Source organism: Ovis aries, chromosome 2, assembly GCF_016772045.2.
Source record: "Ovis aries strain OAR_USU_Benz2616 breed Rambouillet chromosome 2, ARS-UI_Ramb_v3.0, whole genome shotgun sequence".
Classification (NCBI taxonomy): domain Eukaryota; kingdom Metazoa; phylum Chordata; class Mammalia; order Artiodactyla; family Bovidae; genus Ovis; species Ovis aries.
The window spans coordinates 166,325,193-166,338,674 of record NC_056055.1 but is presented as its reverse complement, the minus strand read 5'-3'; the positions used below and the strand labels follow the sequence as shown (position 1 = coordinate 166,338,674).

The 13,482-nt window shown below is 39.4% G+C and overlaps 1 protein-coding gene and 1 long non-coding RNA gene across 4 annotated transcripts in view; one reads left to right on the top strand and one right to left on the bottom strand.

Annotated features, from left to right (window-relative positions):
- Positions 1 to 10,298, top strand: part of ARHGAP15 (Rho GTPase activating protein 15) — a 700,830-nt gene extending 690,532 nt beyond the window's left edge. For all 3 annotated transcript variants that reach the window (XM_042243922.2, XM_027964991.3, XM_060410067.1), the window contains one exon: positions 8,904 to 10,298. In XM_042243922.2, the coding sequence (XP_042099856.1) occupies positions 8,904 to 9,075 (172 nt within the window). In that variant the 3' untranslated portion in view covers positions 9,076 to 10,298. The remainder of the gene's footprint in view (positions 1 to 8,903) is intronic.
- Positions 1 to 13,482, bottom strand: part of LOC121818719 (uncharacterized) — a 71,458-nt gene that overhangs the window by 43,986 nt on the left and 13,990 nt on the right. The window lies entirely within an intron of this gene.

Below are 13,482 nucleotides of genomic sequence, written 5' to 3'. Positions count from 1 at the left end.
GTGGATTGTTTCTTGTCTGGTCCCCCACTAGATTGGAAGTTGCATGTGGGCAGGAACTTTGTCTGTTTTACTCACTGCATCATCTCCAACATCCAGAACAGCATCAGGCACCTAGCAGGTATTGAGTAATAGCAGGTCTATTGAATAATAGAGTTTAATGAATGTAAAATGATTACCTTGAGTTCCTGTTACAGTTATTGGTGTGTGTTTTTTCTTTATCATACTTTTCTTAACTTCTCAAATTCTAATAGAATGTATTACTAATCAGAGCAAGAGAAATTACAGCTGAGTTTTAATTCTGCCTTTGAAAAGCATGGTATATTTGAAGCACAGTGATTAGCATGCAATGGATATTCAGCAAATAATAACCACTGTTTGTGTTCCTTTTTGATATTATCTGCTATGTAAGGGCTTTGGCTATGATATCCCATTTTATATATGTTGTTGTCACCTTATAGAATACATATTACAACCAGAAATGAGCCATTTTTAAGTCTATGGGCTAGTCATTTTTTTTAGTCATTCCTCGTCTCTTATAGTTCTGAGTATTGCTTTAAAGATTCATTAGACTCTCCTTGTAATGGCCAATCAATATAAATATGAAACAAGTGAATAATTGAAAATGTTTCAATCTTTTGCAATGAAATCATTGCAAAGTGGGTACTCAAATGTAAAGAATAAGGCCATGTTAGCTGTTAATGTGTAACTACCATATAAAGTACCTTTTCCACAATTTACTTTGAAAGAATTATATACACATAGCTTCAAAGATCATTTAAAAGCAAAAATATCAGAACATAGCAGTAATTCTCTTTTAGGAGGATACTTCTTTGCTTACTTTAGAAAACAATAATAATAGGATATTTAAGTATAAAATTGAAGATTTTACAATTAGTTTAAGCCAGTTGATGTGTAAATTTGCATATAAAAGTGACAGTCACCAGTGAATGACCACCTTGAAATATATTAGTTTTAAATGCAAATAATATTTGTAAATGCTCATCTTCTTTTATAATATTTGGAAATTTTTCTAACGTACAGCCCTGACTTTAAGGGGAAAAGTAGACTTCCTACTAAGTCCCCAGTCTTTAAAAAAAAAAAAAAAGGCCAATGTAGGCATGGCAGTATATTTTGTGCAGATTGAGAGTAGGCAAGCATATGGTTAGCATGGATCCCCCCCAAAGTAGTTACAGCACATAGGAAGCATAAATTGAGCACAGTGAAAATTTATTCTATTTTTAGCAGCTTCTCCTCACTGAAGTGGTCAAAGTCACAATTAATGTTTCACATACAGTGGATGAGCTGTATTATACAAGCCAGGTGTGACCTGATGGCAAAAGTACACTTACCACCGCACTTTCTCCATTAGAGTTAAACCATCCTAAAGCTATGTGTGTCAGAAAATCACAGTAATCCAGAGATAGAGAAGGGAATACTTATAATACACCTCCAATAACTTGAGGCTTGTCCTGCAGGCAATTTTGTGGCTTTTGACTTCCTTTGCAAGTCACTATGATAACAGCAAAGCACAAACTTAAAAAGAAGTTTGCATCCTTATATCTGTTTGTAGCTGGACTACTATTAAATACTTTGGCCTTCTTAATTCAGCATTAATTTTGAGTTTTATGGTAAATCTCTCTTTCAGTTTGAATCATTTGGCTATGATTTTCAGCAAATAAGAAATTTCTTTGAGTTAGTGATTCAGCTCACTTTTGGAAAAAACTTACCTAGCATAAGTCTGTGAGGATTTTTTTTTGTCTGGGGCCCAACATCTGTAGCTGTGGATTATAGATTGTTTCTAAAATAATCTAAAATTGATGAATCGTTGCTCCTTCCATTGGGGCCCGACAAAAAGTAGCTCTGGCATTTCTTCTCCTTTTTGTGCTGTAAACTGTACATCACCTTTGTAATCTCTTGCCAGAAAAATGAATTCTTACCTACTTTAAGGTTGTATAAACTTAAATTTTACTTAGTGGTTAAAGAGTTTCTTTGGCAAAGAATATATATCAAGTGCTATTTTGTGAACAAATTCATAAAATCATAATTATTCTTGTCAAGCTATTTTAAACTTAGCAGTGTTCATAAATAGCCTTTTTCAAAAGAGTTGCAGTTTAAGATGTTTTTCCTGTTAGTGAAGCATTCACAGGCACTAACGTTTGAGCTCCTCACATTGCTTCGAATCAGGTATCTTCACTATTTCTTGGGAGTAGACTAATGGTGAGTGAACAAACATGTAGAAGAATTTCCAAATATTGATCTACATATTTTTACACCTTTTCACCACGCAGCCATTTGCTGTATAGTAATCTCTCAACCATGAGACTGCTCTCACCTTTCTCATTCAGATGTGGTCTTTTTGCCTTTGACCTTCATTTTGTCCTCAAAGAGCTTCCCAGCTGGTGCAAGTGCAGGAAGACGTTAGAGACGTGGATTCAGTCCCTGGGTTGAGAGTGGGGTTGCTGTGCCCCACTCCAGTATTCTTGGCCTAAAAAGGGAGTTCCTTTCATTTCTTTGTGAAAACAGGTTAAATGGTAGCTCACAATTTACAACACTGTCATGGAGTTTAAGGCCAGACGTAATCTAAGCCCTACCAGAGGGGTGGAACTTGCCAAAAGTGACCATAGTCTGATCTCTTTGAGTTAGCTACTATGGAGTTCTGAAGCCTGAGTGACAGAGGAGATTCAAATCCATGATGTTTCAGATTTAGTAGATCCCTGGGATTTCTCTGGAAGGAATGATGCTAAAGCTGAAACTCCAGTACTTTGGCCACCTCATGTGAAGAGTTGACTCATTGGAAAAGACTCTGATGCTGGGAGGGATTGGGGGCAGGAGGAGAAGGGGACGACAGAGGATGAGATGGCTGGATGGCATCACGGACTCAATGGATGTGAGTCTGAGTGAACTCCGGGAGTTGGTGATGGACAGGGAGGCCTGGCGTGCTGCGATTCATGGGGTCGCAAAGAGTCAGACACGACTGAGCGACTGAACTGAACTGAACTGAACTAGCAAAGCACACTAGAGTAACATGTCTCAATATACGCTCCTCCTTATCACTCAAGAAAGAGGATCCACAATGTTCAAGTAAGTTAGGGAACATGTTAAGTTACACAAAGATGAACAGGGTTACTTTTCTGCAGGACTTGTCAGAGCCTGTATTATGCTATGGTGCATTGTAAATTTCCAAGAAGGAAAAATGGCATATAATTTTCTGCAAACTTATCTTACTCCAGACTGCTATTTTTGTGAAGTGTGTCACAGAGATGGTGTTTGCAGAACTCACTTTAGTGAAAGCTGTCCTAGAAGTACTGCCAAACCCATAGTAAAAATGTATTTGGTTTCTGAATCAGATCCTCCCCTCCAATAGTACAGCTTAACTGCATTTTAAGCTACTGGAAGTATAACTTACTGTTTTTGAGAGTTTTCCATCTTAGATACTAGATTGCATTTTTTTTTCCATTCCAGGCTTTCATTTCTTTCAGTAGCCTATATTTTTCCTCTACATATGTTTAACTAGTTGAAGCCTTCAGAAATAATGGCACTTACAATGCACAGCTAGCCCCCACAGCGAGAGAGGAAAGTATTAGATCCATTGATTTGAGGTTAAAAAAAAAGAGATTTGAAGAATTTTGTAGGATAGTATTCTAGCTGTAATTTTGAAATTGTGGTTGACTACTTATGTTCTCCTAAATCAACCACTTAACTGCTTAAGAATCTATTGAGGTAGAGAGTAGGTAGGTTCGCATTTGAATAGTGAAGTCTGTAACAGCATGAATACATTTTCCAAACATCCCCAGTTTGGGAGGCTTCTTTGCTAGATATGTTTATCACCACCTCTACTATAAATGGGTTTAATCTAATGTGAATGTTGATATGAGAATATTTTTTCCTATCTACGTGAATCATATAGTTCAGTAGTTGGTAATTTCCACCCGCAAATAGTCTTCACCCTCAGCATCTTTTCTAACCTAAAGATTGATTAATTTCTCAATATACCAACTACTGATTGGTTGATATTCAGAACATAAACTGCCAATGAAATACACACATACACACACAAGCATACATTTTGTAACAGAAAGTAGGCAAGATAGTATGAATTCTATATAATATACATCCACATTTTCTTAACCTTTCTTAACTACATTTGATTTCTCTAAGTGTTATTGCAAGTTACTTAATTTTCCCAAACTTAAGAAAAAATTCCAGACTGCTAGGAAAATTTAACCTGCAGTAATGCGAGTATAACAAGAACACAGAACTATATATTCTTTGGTAAAATCTACTTGTGACAGGATTACTTGAGAGCACCCATGAGCTGAAAATGTTTTTATTAAAATGACATGAAAGTGTGCAGAGAAATGGATACAGATGACACAGATTGAGATGGAATGAATGCTCTGCATTTACACACAGAGAAGAGCACAAAATAAACACTTGACAAATGGCAAATTTAGGAAACTGATGAACGGCAGAAATCCGTTTTAGGACCCCCTCCACGAACCACCAGCCAAAAGAGAGAAACCTTTGCCTGAAGGGGCCTCGGACAGGCACTCTGCCTCCCCCCACTCCATTGAAGCTCAGCCTTGGTTTCTTCTCGGGGTTGGTTCTTGCTCTGAGTTCTCAGACCAGGACTCTGGCTGAGTGGGAAAAATATAAAGAACACTGGGAAGCTTTATAAATAATCTAGTCCCATTTCTGCATCCTTTTATTCTCCCCACAGATCAAGTCCCACCAGCTGTGTCTTTCAGGTAGGGCTGAGTTACCCCTCCAGTCACCCCAGTTCCTCCAGACACCATAGGCCTCTTCCACTTTCTACCTCCATAACCTCCTGACAGCCATGATTGTCCCCTCCAGTAATCTACTCTTGGACCTTCCTTATTTCTAACCTCACCTTGAGGGTGTGTGTTCACTCGCTCAATCATGTCCAATTCTTTGCAACCCTTTGGACTGTCACCCACCAAGCTCCTCTGTAGTTAGAGACAGTTTTAGCTCCCAGCTACCCCAAATCTCACTGTTCCTGTTTTGACTGAAATTATAGCCATTATTAACTTGGCGAAGGAAATGGCAATCCATTCCAGTACTATTGCCTGGAAAATCAACTATATCTCTGTCTATCTGTCTTTATATTCTTCTTTTCCCTTTTCAGCCTCCCTGGATTCCTGGACCTCTTCTACTCTGTGGACCCTATATCAATCACTCACCTTCATACTCGAATAGTCTCTTACTTTTAATTCTACCATCTTCATGCTCTATGACCTCTGAGCCCTGTTCTCTGCTAAATAACTCTCATCAGCTTAGAACTTCGGTACCAATGGGTAATGTTGTGAAAGCAACTTTTACCTAATAGTTACTCAGTTAATTGATCAGTTATGTTATCTCTTTCTATATTTGTTTAACAAATTTATTTTACTGTGGCAGAGTCAATGAAGGAGTTAGTATCCCCCAAAAGATACTACCTTTATTTTTTTTATTGGAACATAGTTGCTTTACAATCTTGTGTTAGTTTCTGCTATACAAGAAAGTGAACCAGCTATATGTATACATATATCCCCTCCCCTTGGGCCTTCTTCCCACCTCCACACCCATCCCACCCATCTAGATCATTAGAGAGCACTGAACAAGAAGGTATTACTTTAAATCCAGGAGAGAAAAATCTGTTTTCCTTCTCAATGAATCTTACTAGTGATTTTTGTAATGAAGAGGTCTGGGAGAAGCTCAAGAGAGACTTTAAGCCAAGGTAAATAGGTGTGTTAAAGGGAAGAATAGCCCCACTCCATCTTTCCCTCCTCCAGGTCAGGAGAATATTTTAAAATCATTCTACAGACTTTTGGTAAATGTAGTAGCAAGTGGTGCAGTTTCTATATTCCAAAGGAAACTTTAAACTTGATGTCTCCGATAACACACCAATAGTTTAAAATATGAGAATCCCTTCCAGAAATGTAGTCACGCCAGTGTTACTCACAGATATGAAGACTTTTCATATAAAGAGGAAGGAAAGTGAAAATGGGAGGCAGAATATCCTGAATATTTAGTCCAAGTTTAAGAGTCATTTTGCCCACAATGAATCCATTGTAACCAGACTGTCAATCACAATGCTACAGTGTGGAATAAAAATCCAGACCCTCTTATGGAAGGATCTATAACCATGTGGAGAATGGCAGAGAGACAAGTCAGCCAATTACTAAGCATAGGGGCCATAACACACACCAGGGCAGTGATGTTTCCATGAGCGCTGCAGCCTGCCTGCCTGGGTCTGAGCCTCAGTTCTGTGTGACATCGGGCATTTCACCACTCTTGGCTTCAGCTTTCTTATTTGTAAAAAGGGCTTAATAATAGAATTGGATGTGAATTTGAGCAAACTCCAGGAAATTGTGAAGGACAGGGAAGCCTGGCGTACTGCAGTCCATGGGATCACAAAGATTCGGACACGTCTGAGTAACTAAACAACAACAACCTCATGGGATTATTATGAGGATCAAGTGAGACAATAAAACTGCTTAGAATAAAATCAATGATACTTCCATTTTTAAACCTAAGTAATAAGTTAAAAAAAAATTGCTTAGAATAATTATTATCGATATTGATCAAATCAAGGACATCTTGCTGATCAAGATTTGTGCTATGGGAAGTCCCAAATTGAAGGTGTTGGCCCTTCTCAGTGTCTTTCAGGAGAGTGAAGGCAGGGCCTTTTTCACAGAAATGGCCCTGAGATGAAGGTTTGTGGAGGGATGGAAAGGGAACAAGTCTTCTTCCTCTTGCCTCCATGCATGGAGAATAGGTCAGCCCACATAGACCAGACACAGAGTCCTCTAGAGGTCAACTAGTGCTCCAGTGGGCTCTGAGAACAGAGACCCCACTGCTCTGTAGTAGTGTTCCTTTGCCTCACTTTATTCTCTGTGCTCAGATTTCCCTTGGGTTGGGGTATCTGGAAGAATGCAGAGTTTTATATTTGTTAGCACCCTGTCCTTCCATATGCTTTCCCCTTTTTCCTTACATCACTAAATCCCCACTCTCCCTGATTTTAATATGAAACCAAGGACGCTCCAATTGTGAAAATAAGCATTGTTTTGTTTTATTTTAAAGCCTCCAGGTAGAAGATGGGGCTTTAATTTCTTTTTAAGAGTCCCATGTTGATTCAGGCAAGGCACAACCATTAATAAAACCACATCCTAATGTTTCATTGGTATTGCACCTCTCCACAGTCCTCACGCAAGCAAACATTTCTTTAATTCCAGTGGGACTTTTTCCCTGTGCAAATGCTACAAGCTTCTGTATTTTATTGAGTAAAAGGGGTGGGGATATTTGTTATACACCTAAATGTTCATCACTTTGCTGACAAAGGTCTGTATAGTCAAAGCTATGGTTTTTCCGGTAGTCATACAGATGTGAGAGCTGGATCATAAAGAAGGCTGAGTGCTGAAGAATTGATGCTTCCGAACTGCAGTGCTGGAAAAGACTCTTGAGAGTCCCTAAACCAGTCAGTCCTAAAGGAAATGATATGGTTGGATGGCAACACCGACTCAATGAATATGAGTTTGAGCAAACTCTGGAAGAAGGACAAGGAAGTCTGGCATGCTGCAGTTCATGGGGTTGCAAAGAGTCGGACATGACAGCACTTTCTACAAAACAGAGTACAAATAGCATTTTTCAGGAGTACTTTACTCACACTAATCACTAAGAATTTAATTATTTTTTCAGCTCTTGTTTCTACTCATCAGTTCAGTTCAGTTCAGTTGCTCAGTTGTGTCTGACTCTTTGTGACCCCATGAGTCGCAACACGCCAGGCCTCCCTGTCCATCACCAGCTCCCGGAGTTCACTCAGACTCATGTCCATCGAGTCCGTGATGCCATCCAGCCATCTCATCCTCTGTCGTCCCCTTCTCCTCCTGCCCCCAATCTCTCCCAGCATCAAAGTCTTCTCCAATGAGTCAACTCTTCACATAAGGTGGCCAAAGTACTGGACTTCAGCTTTAGCATCATTCCTTCCAAAGAAATCCCAGGGTTGATCTCCTTCAGAAAGGACTGGTTGGATCTTCTTGCAGTCCAAAGGACTCTCAAGAGTCTTCTCCAACACCACAGTTCAAAAGCATCAATTCTTCGGCGCTCAGCTTTCTTTACAGTCCAACTCTCACATCCACACATGACCACTGGAAAAACCATAGTCTTGACTAGACGGACCTTAGTCAGCAAAGTAATGTCTCTGCCTTTGAATATGCTGTCTAGGTTGCTCATAACTTTTCTTCCAAGGAGTAAGTGTCTTTTAATTTCATGGCTGCAGTCACCATCTGCAGTATGCCTATATTCTATTTTTTGCATCTTTGGCTTCTTACATGGGCTATGCATGTCTCACCTGTTTCCTCCATTGACTCTAGCCACTTCAAAGATTGAATCTTGTTAACTGTCACAGTAATTGTTGTAATTTATTCATTCCACATTTATTGAGCGCCCACAATGGCTAGGTACTATGAGGATAGAATCCTTCCCTGAAAGTCATAAGTTCTATTTCCACACAATAAAGCATAAGGAGTAGATTAAATAACGTTATCGCAGGTGTTTTTTTGTTTTTTTTTTTTTAAATTTTAAAATCTTTAATTTTTACATGCATTCCCAAACATGAACCCCCCTCCCACCTCCCTCCCCATAACATCTTTCTGGGTCATCCCCATGCACCAGCCCCAAGCATGCTGCATCCTGCGTCCGCAGGTGTTTTTTTGAAATCTAAAATTGTTTCTGCTAGTGTCGCATTCTCTGTTTTGCCAAAGCAATCCCTGCCCTTACTTTCCTTCTTCAAGTTGAAATTTAAGAAAGAAAAAGAATTCAAGAACGCAGACCTTTACAATTCAAAAACAGTCACAATTTTATTTAAACTCCAGTGGGTCTTTTTGCTTTCTCTCTCTCCATAGGATAGTGGCCAGAGCGTCCAAGAACCTCATGTCCACACACAGCTTAGGGATTGTGTTTGGACCCACCCTTCTGCGCGCGGAAAACGAGACGGGAAACATGGCGGTACACATGGTGTACCAGAACCAGATCGCCGAGCTCATGCTGAGCGCGTACGACCAGATCTTCAGCTGACTGACAGCCGAGACGAGCTACTGAGTGTGTTCACATCTGTCTCGATGCCTAATATTTTTACATTTCTGTAAACATATTTCTGAAATATTTTTTTCCTTTCAAGCGACAGATGCCTCATTTTGTGAAAACTTAATGATGATTTTGTGTTTAAGTTCCAAACATTTGAATAAAATAATTGACAATATTTGCCTATATGTCTTCTGCATTAACCCCTTCACTGCTATGCCTTCCAGCGCTTCTAGGCATACATTATGGACGCTCTACGCTGTAAAATAGTGTGCAGAGGACACAGCATATCCAAAAATAGCCTTAATGAGACTCTTGGGCATTGCACATGTGCTTGTGTACGTGTAGATATGTGAGTGAGTGTGAATGTGACTGAGTACGGGTATGTGTCCACACAGGTGAACCTCTTCATTACCCTGGCTGCCTCAGGCCCTTGTGTACCCCTGGGTACACAAGCAGAACTAAAAGAGGGGGCAAGACACAAATGAGTAATTTTTAAACAGAACAAAAGAAATCAGGATTTCAACCGAAATACACATACCTCATCTTTCAAGAACACTTTTACAAGTGTAAATCTAGTCCAGCCATCCTTGGTGCTAGATGCTGAAATTTACAAATACATGTAGAATGGCAATTTTTCTGAAGACAAATGAACCTTTGCCATTTGATATGTTTTTTACATATACTATTTGCAGTCCCATAAACATACTGTCTTATAAACTAGAAGCAAAATTAGTGCCTTGCAATTTTAATCTTTATATTATACAGGAACTGCATGCCTGCTCATTTTTAATGTTAACATCCATTTTGAATCTTCATCAAACTGTATATCTTCCTTTTTTTCCCTGGCTATGTCATTTTATGTAGAATTTTTATTATGCTTCTGAGGTTGCTTTATTGGTGAATTATATTAAATCCATCTAGAAAGAACATTTTTTTTAAAAAAAAAGTTGTTTTTTTAATATGCCCCAAAGATTACTTGACTAGACTTAGATGGCTTTATCCATTTGATGGTTAGCTTCAGTTGTCATGGATAAACAAAAAGGTAACTGTCTAGAATATATCAAACATTGTTTTATTTTGAAAACTATGTTCTTGCTGAACACATCTCATACTGGTTTTGTGAAAGTATTCTGCTGATAAAAATGTAGACTTATGTTTGACAGCTTTTTAATCAAATTCAAATGGAATAAATAAAACTAATCCAGTGTGATAAAGAGTAAGTCCAGTTATTGATTTGTTCATAAAATGAAAAATAAAGCATGTAAATAAAATGCATGAAGCACGGACCCAAAAACACTTAGAGCAATAAGGAGCTCAGAGGCTTGGGCTGTCTACATGGGCAGAGTGTACAGTGGAGGAGAGAAACTGCTCAATAGAAAGCCAGATGTTCACACAGCTCCCACATCCACGGCACCGCCTGAGGAAGGAGAGGCTTCTCTCGCCCCTGTTGAATGTCTTCCTTTTGGCAATGGCGCCAGTAAGTCGGTGTATGCCCAAAAACACAAGTGACCACAATAAATGCTGAAGTGTGGTTTCATTGAGTGGGATGTATACAAATACCGCAAAGCCAAAGAAAGTCACACAAGACAACCCCATGATCTAAAGTCGCTGGTAACAGTGAGCTGACAGACTTGCCAGCTTCAAGCTCTTCTTTTATTCCACGTTGTGCTTATGTCTTTCGGGAAAACGTGGAGACATGAAACGAGTCTGTGGCATTCAAATGCTCATTTCCATGGCATTGCATATTCTCAGTGAGGTCTCCTCCAAGACTGTCATTACTTCTTTAATTACTTTTGAAGCGGGAAGGACTAGGTTTAGTAGTCATAATGTTAAAATCTTATTCCTTCCTGTGTCCATATTTAAAGTAATTCTGGGAGCAAGAGCCAAAGAGAAGAGGCATTACCTGCTTGGCACAGGGACCCACAGCGCCTTGCCCCTGCCGCCTTCCAGATTTGCAATCTTCAAAAGCAGCAGCTTCTTGATTTCCAATCTGATGGGATTTAGCCTGATTTAAACCCCAGCTGTGTCCTGTGCCTGCTAAGGGCATTTAATCACAGACTAGGTTTGCTCTCTGGGAGAAGACCATTCCAAGGTGCTGAGCCAAAGTGCCCTTCTGACTTATACACACTAAAGGTATAAAAAGAGTTACACTGAAACGTCATTAGGTCCCATAACATCTCAGAGACAGCACCGGTGTTCTATCAACTGTTCCAAGTTTAAAAGCCAAGATTGTAGGTATACTGGGTTGCCTCAATAAGCGGTTCAATTTTATAAAAATTGACCAACATTTTCCGTCGTGAAGACCTTAAAAGATGGTGAGCATTTCTTAAGCACCTTATCTGAGCCAGGTGCAAGTTTAGACTCTACTGATCAAATACAAAGTATGGCAAATATTAATACACTCAGCAGTTTCACAGCCCAGCAAGGGAGACAGTTCAACACCAGATTAGGAACTCAGCCATCTTGGTATCCATGTTGCCCCAGGATTCAGCACCTCTACAGAGAGATGTTCAAAAAGTATATTTTCCAGTTGATTTGATCAAAAAGTATTTTTGAATGAATGAACAGAAGTTAGTACAGAGACATTAGGAAGTTCAGTAGTTGACAGAGAACCAAAATGCAAATTGTGCCTAGGGTAGTCAGGTGAAGCTTCACTAGGAAGATAACCCTTTCAGTTTAATCTTGATCAACTGAATAAAATTAATCCCTCCCCCAATGTAGATGACATACTAGCAAGCAGGGGTGGCATGAGGAGAGTGCTGAAAGACCTAACATCTCCAAGGAAAAGTGAGAAGCTCACGGTGATGCACATGCCTAAAAATTTTGGAGAACAGAACTGGAGTCAGACATAGGATAGAATGGGTATCCCCCATGGCTCAGTGGTAAAGAATCCACCTGAAGTGCTGGAGCCTCAGGAGATGCAGGTTTGATCCCTGTCAGGAAGATCCCCTATAGGAGAAAATGGCAACCCATTCCAGTATTCTGCCTGGAGAATCCCATGGACAGAGGAGCCCTGTGGACTACAGTCCATAGACTCACAAAGAGTCGGACACGACTGAGCACACAGGCATAGGACATAATAAAATATTTAGATTTTATCCTGTAGGCAGCAGAGATCCAATGGAAGCTGTAAAATGGGAAACTTTGTTTCTTAGAGAATCTCTAAATTCATCAGTGGGCAGAAAAGAAACAAAGGACACTGGCGTCTCTCATGTTTGTGTTTATACGTTTATGTGTGTACACCTTTTAACATTTTCCAGGAATGCAAGAGATAATCTTGTATTCTCAGAAGCATTTATATATTATGATGAGCAAATATTTTAAAGAAATTATAACCTTAACATAACAGAACTCTAAAACAGGGTTCCTGGAAAATCAAGCTATTTAGTGTGTCCCACTGCAGCACCTTACCCACCCAGGATGCAAGAGCTTACCTCTCTCTCTTATACAAAAAGCTTCTTGGAGATGGTATTTTTTTTCCATCCTATATGTTATGAGTCTGACTTTACTTAGTATATGACATATGACAGGATCACCATGCCACAGCTAGTAATTGAAAACCATATGATAGTTCTCTCTATCCAATTAGAAAACAAAGGATCCAATTAAGAAAAATTAGAAAAGCTGTTAAAAGGGAACAATCACTTGCCAATGGTGCTGTCCTTACAGTTTAACACAGCTAGAAATTGACCTGTACTTCTCTTTTCCACATTTATTTTTTGTGAATTATAAGTTAATCACCCTGTCAATTCCTAATTAAAAGGCCCTGCAAAGATTTTCATCCAAAAGGACTGTCACTAACAGTTCTGGGTCAAATTGCTCTGTTGTCAAAGAGAGAAATGAAACCAAAACAATATCAACTCTCTCCTGGGAAATTCAAATCACAATACGAAAAAGCAATAACAACAGAAAAAGAAAACTTTCTTCAAATATAATAATCACATATTATTTCCTCAATTAAAATGTATCATCTTAAATTTAGATGAGTCTTTTTCTTAAACCAAGGCTGCTTACTAGGGCCAGCCTATTATAATGTAAGTAATTTGCAAAGAGTAGACTTAAGTTATTAGGAAGTAGTTAACACCAGAGGAGGGCTTCCCTGGTGACTTAGAGGGTAAAGAATCTGCCTGCAATGTAAGAGACTAGAGTTAAATCCCCGAATCGGGAAGATCCCCTGGAGAAGGAAATGCAACCAATTCCAGTATTCGTACCTGGGAAATCCCATGGACAGAGGAACCTGGCGGGCTACAATCCAAAGGGTCACAAAGATTCCGACACAGCTTAGTGACTAAAGAGTGACAACACCTGAGGAAAACTCAAGATGGACCCCTGGACAGAAGGGCTGACTTCTCAGCTCAAGCTGATGTTGCTTACGTGGGCACATGGACACCAGGCTAC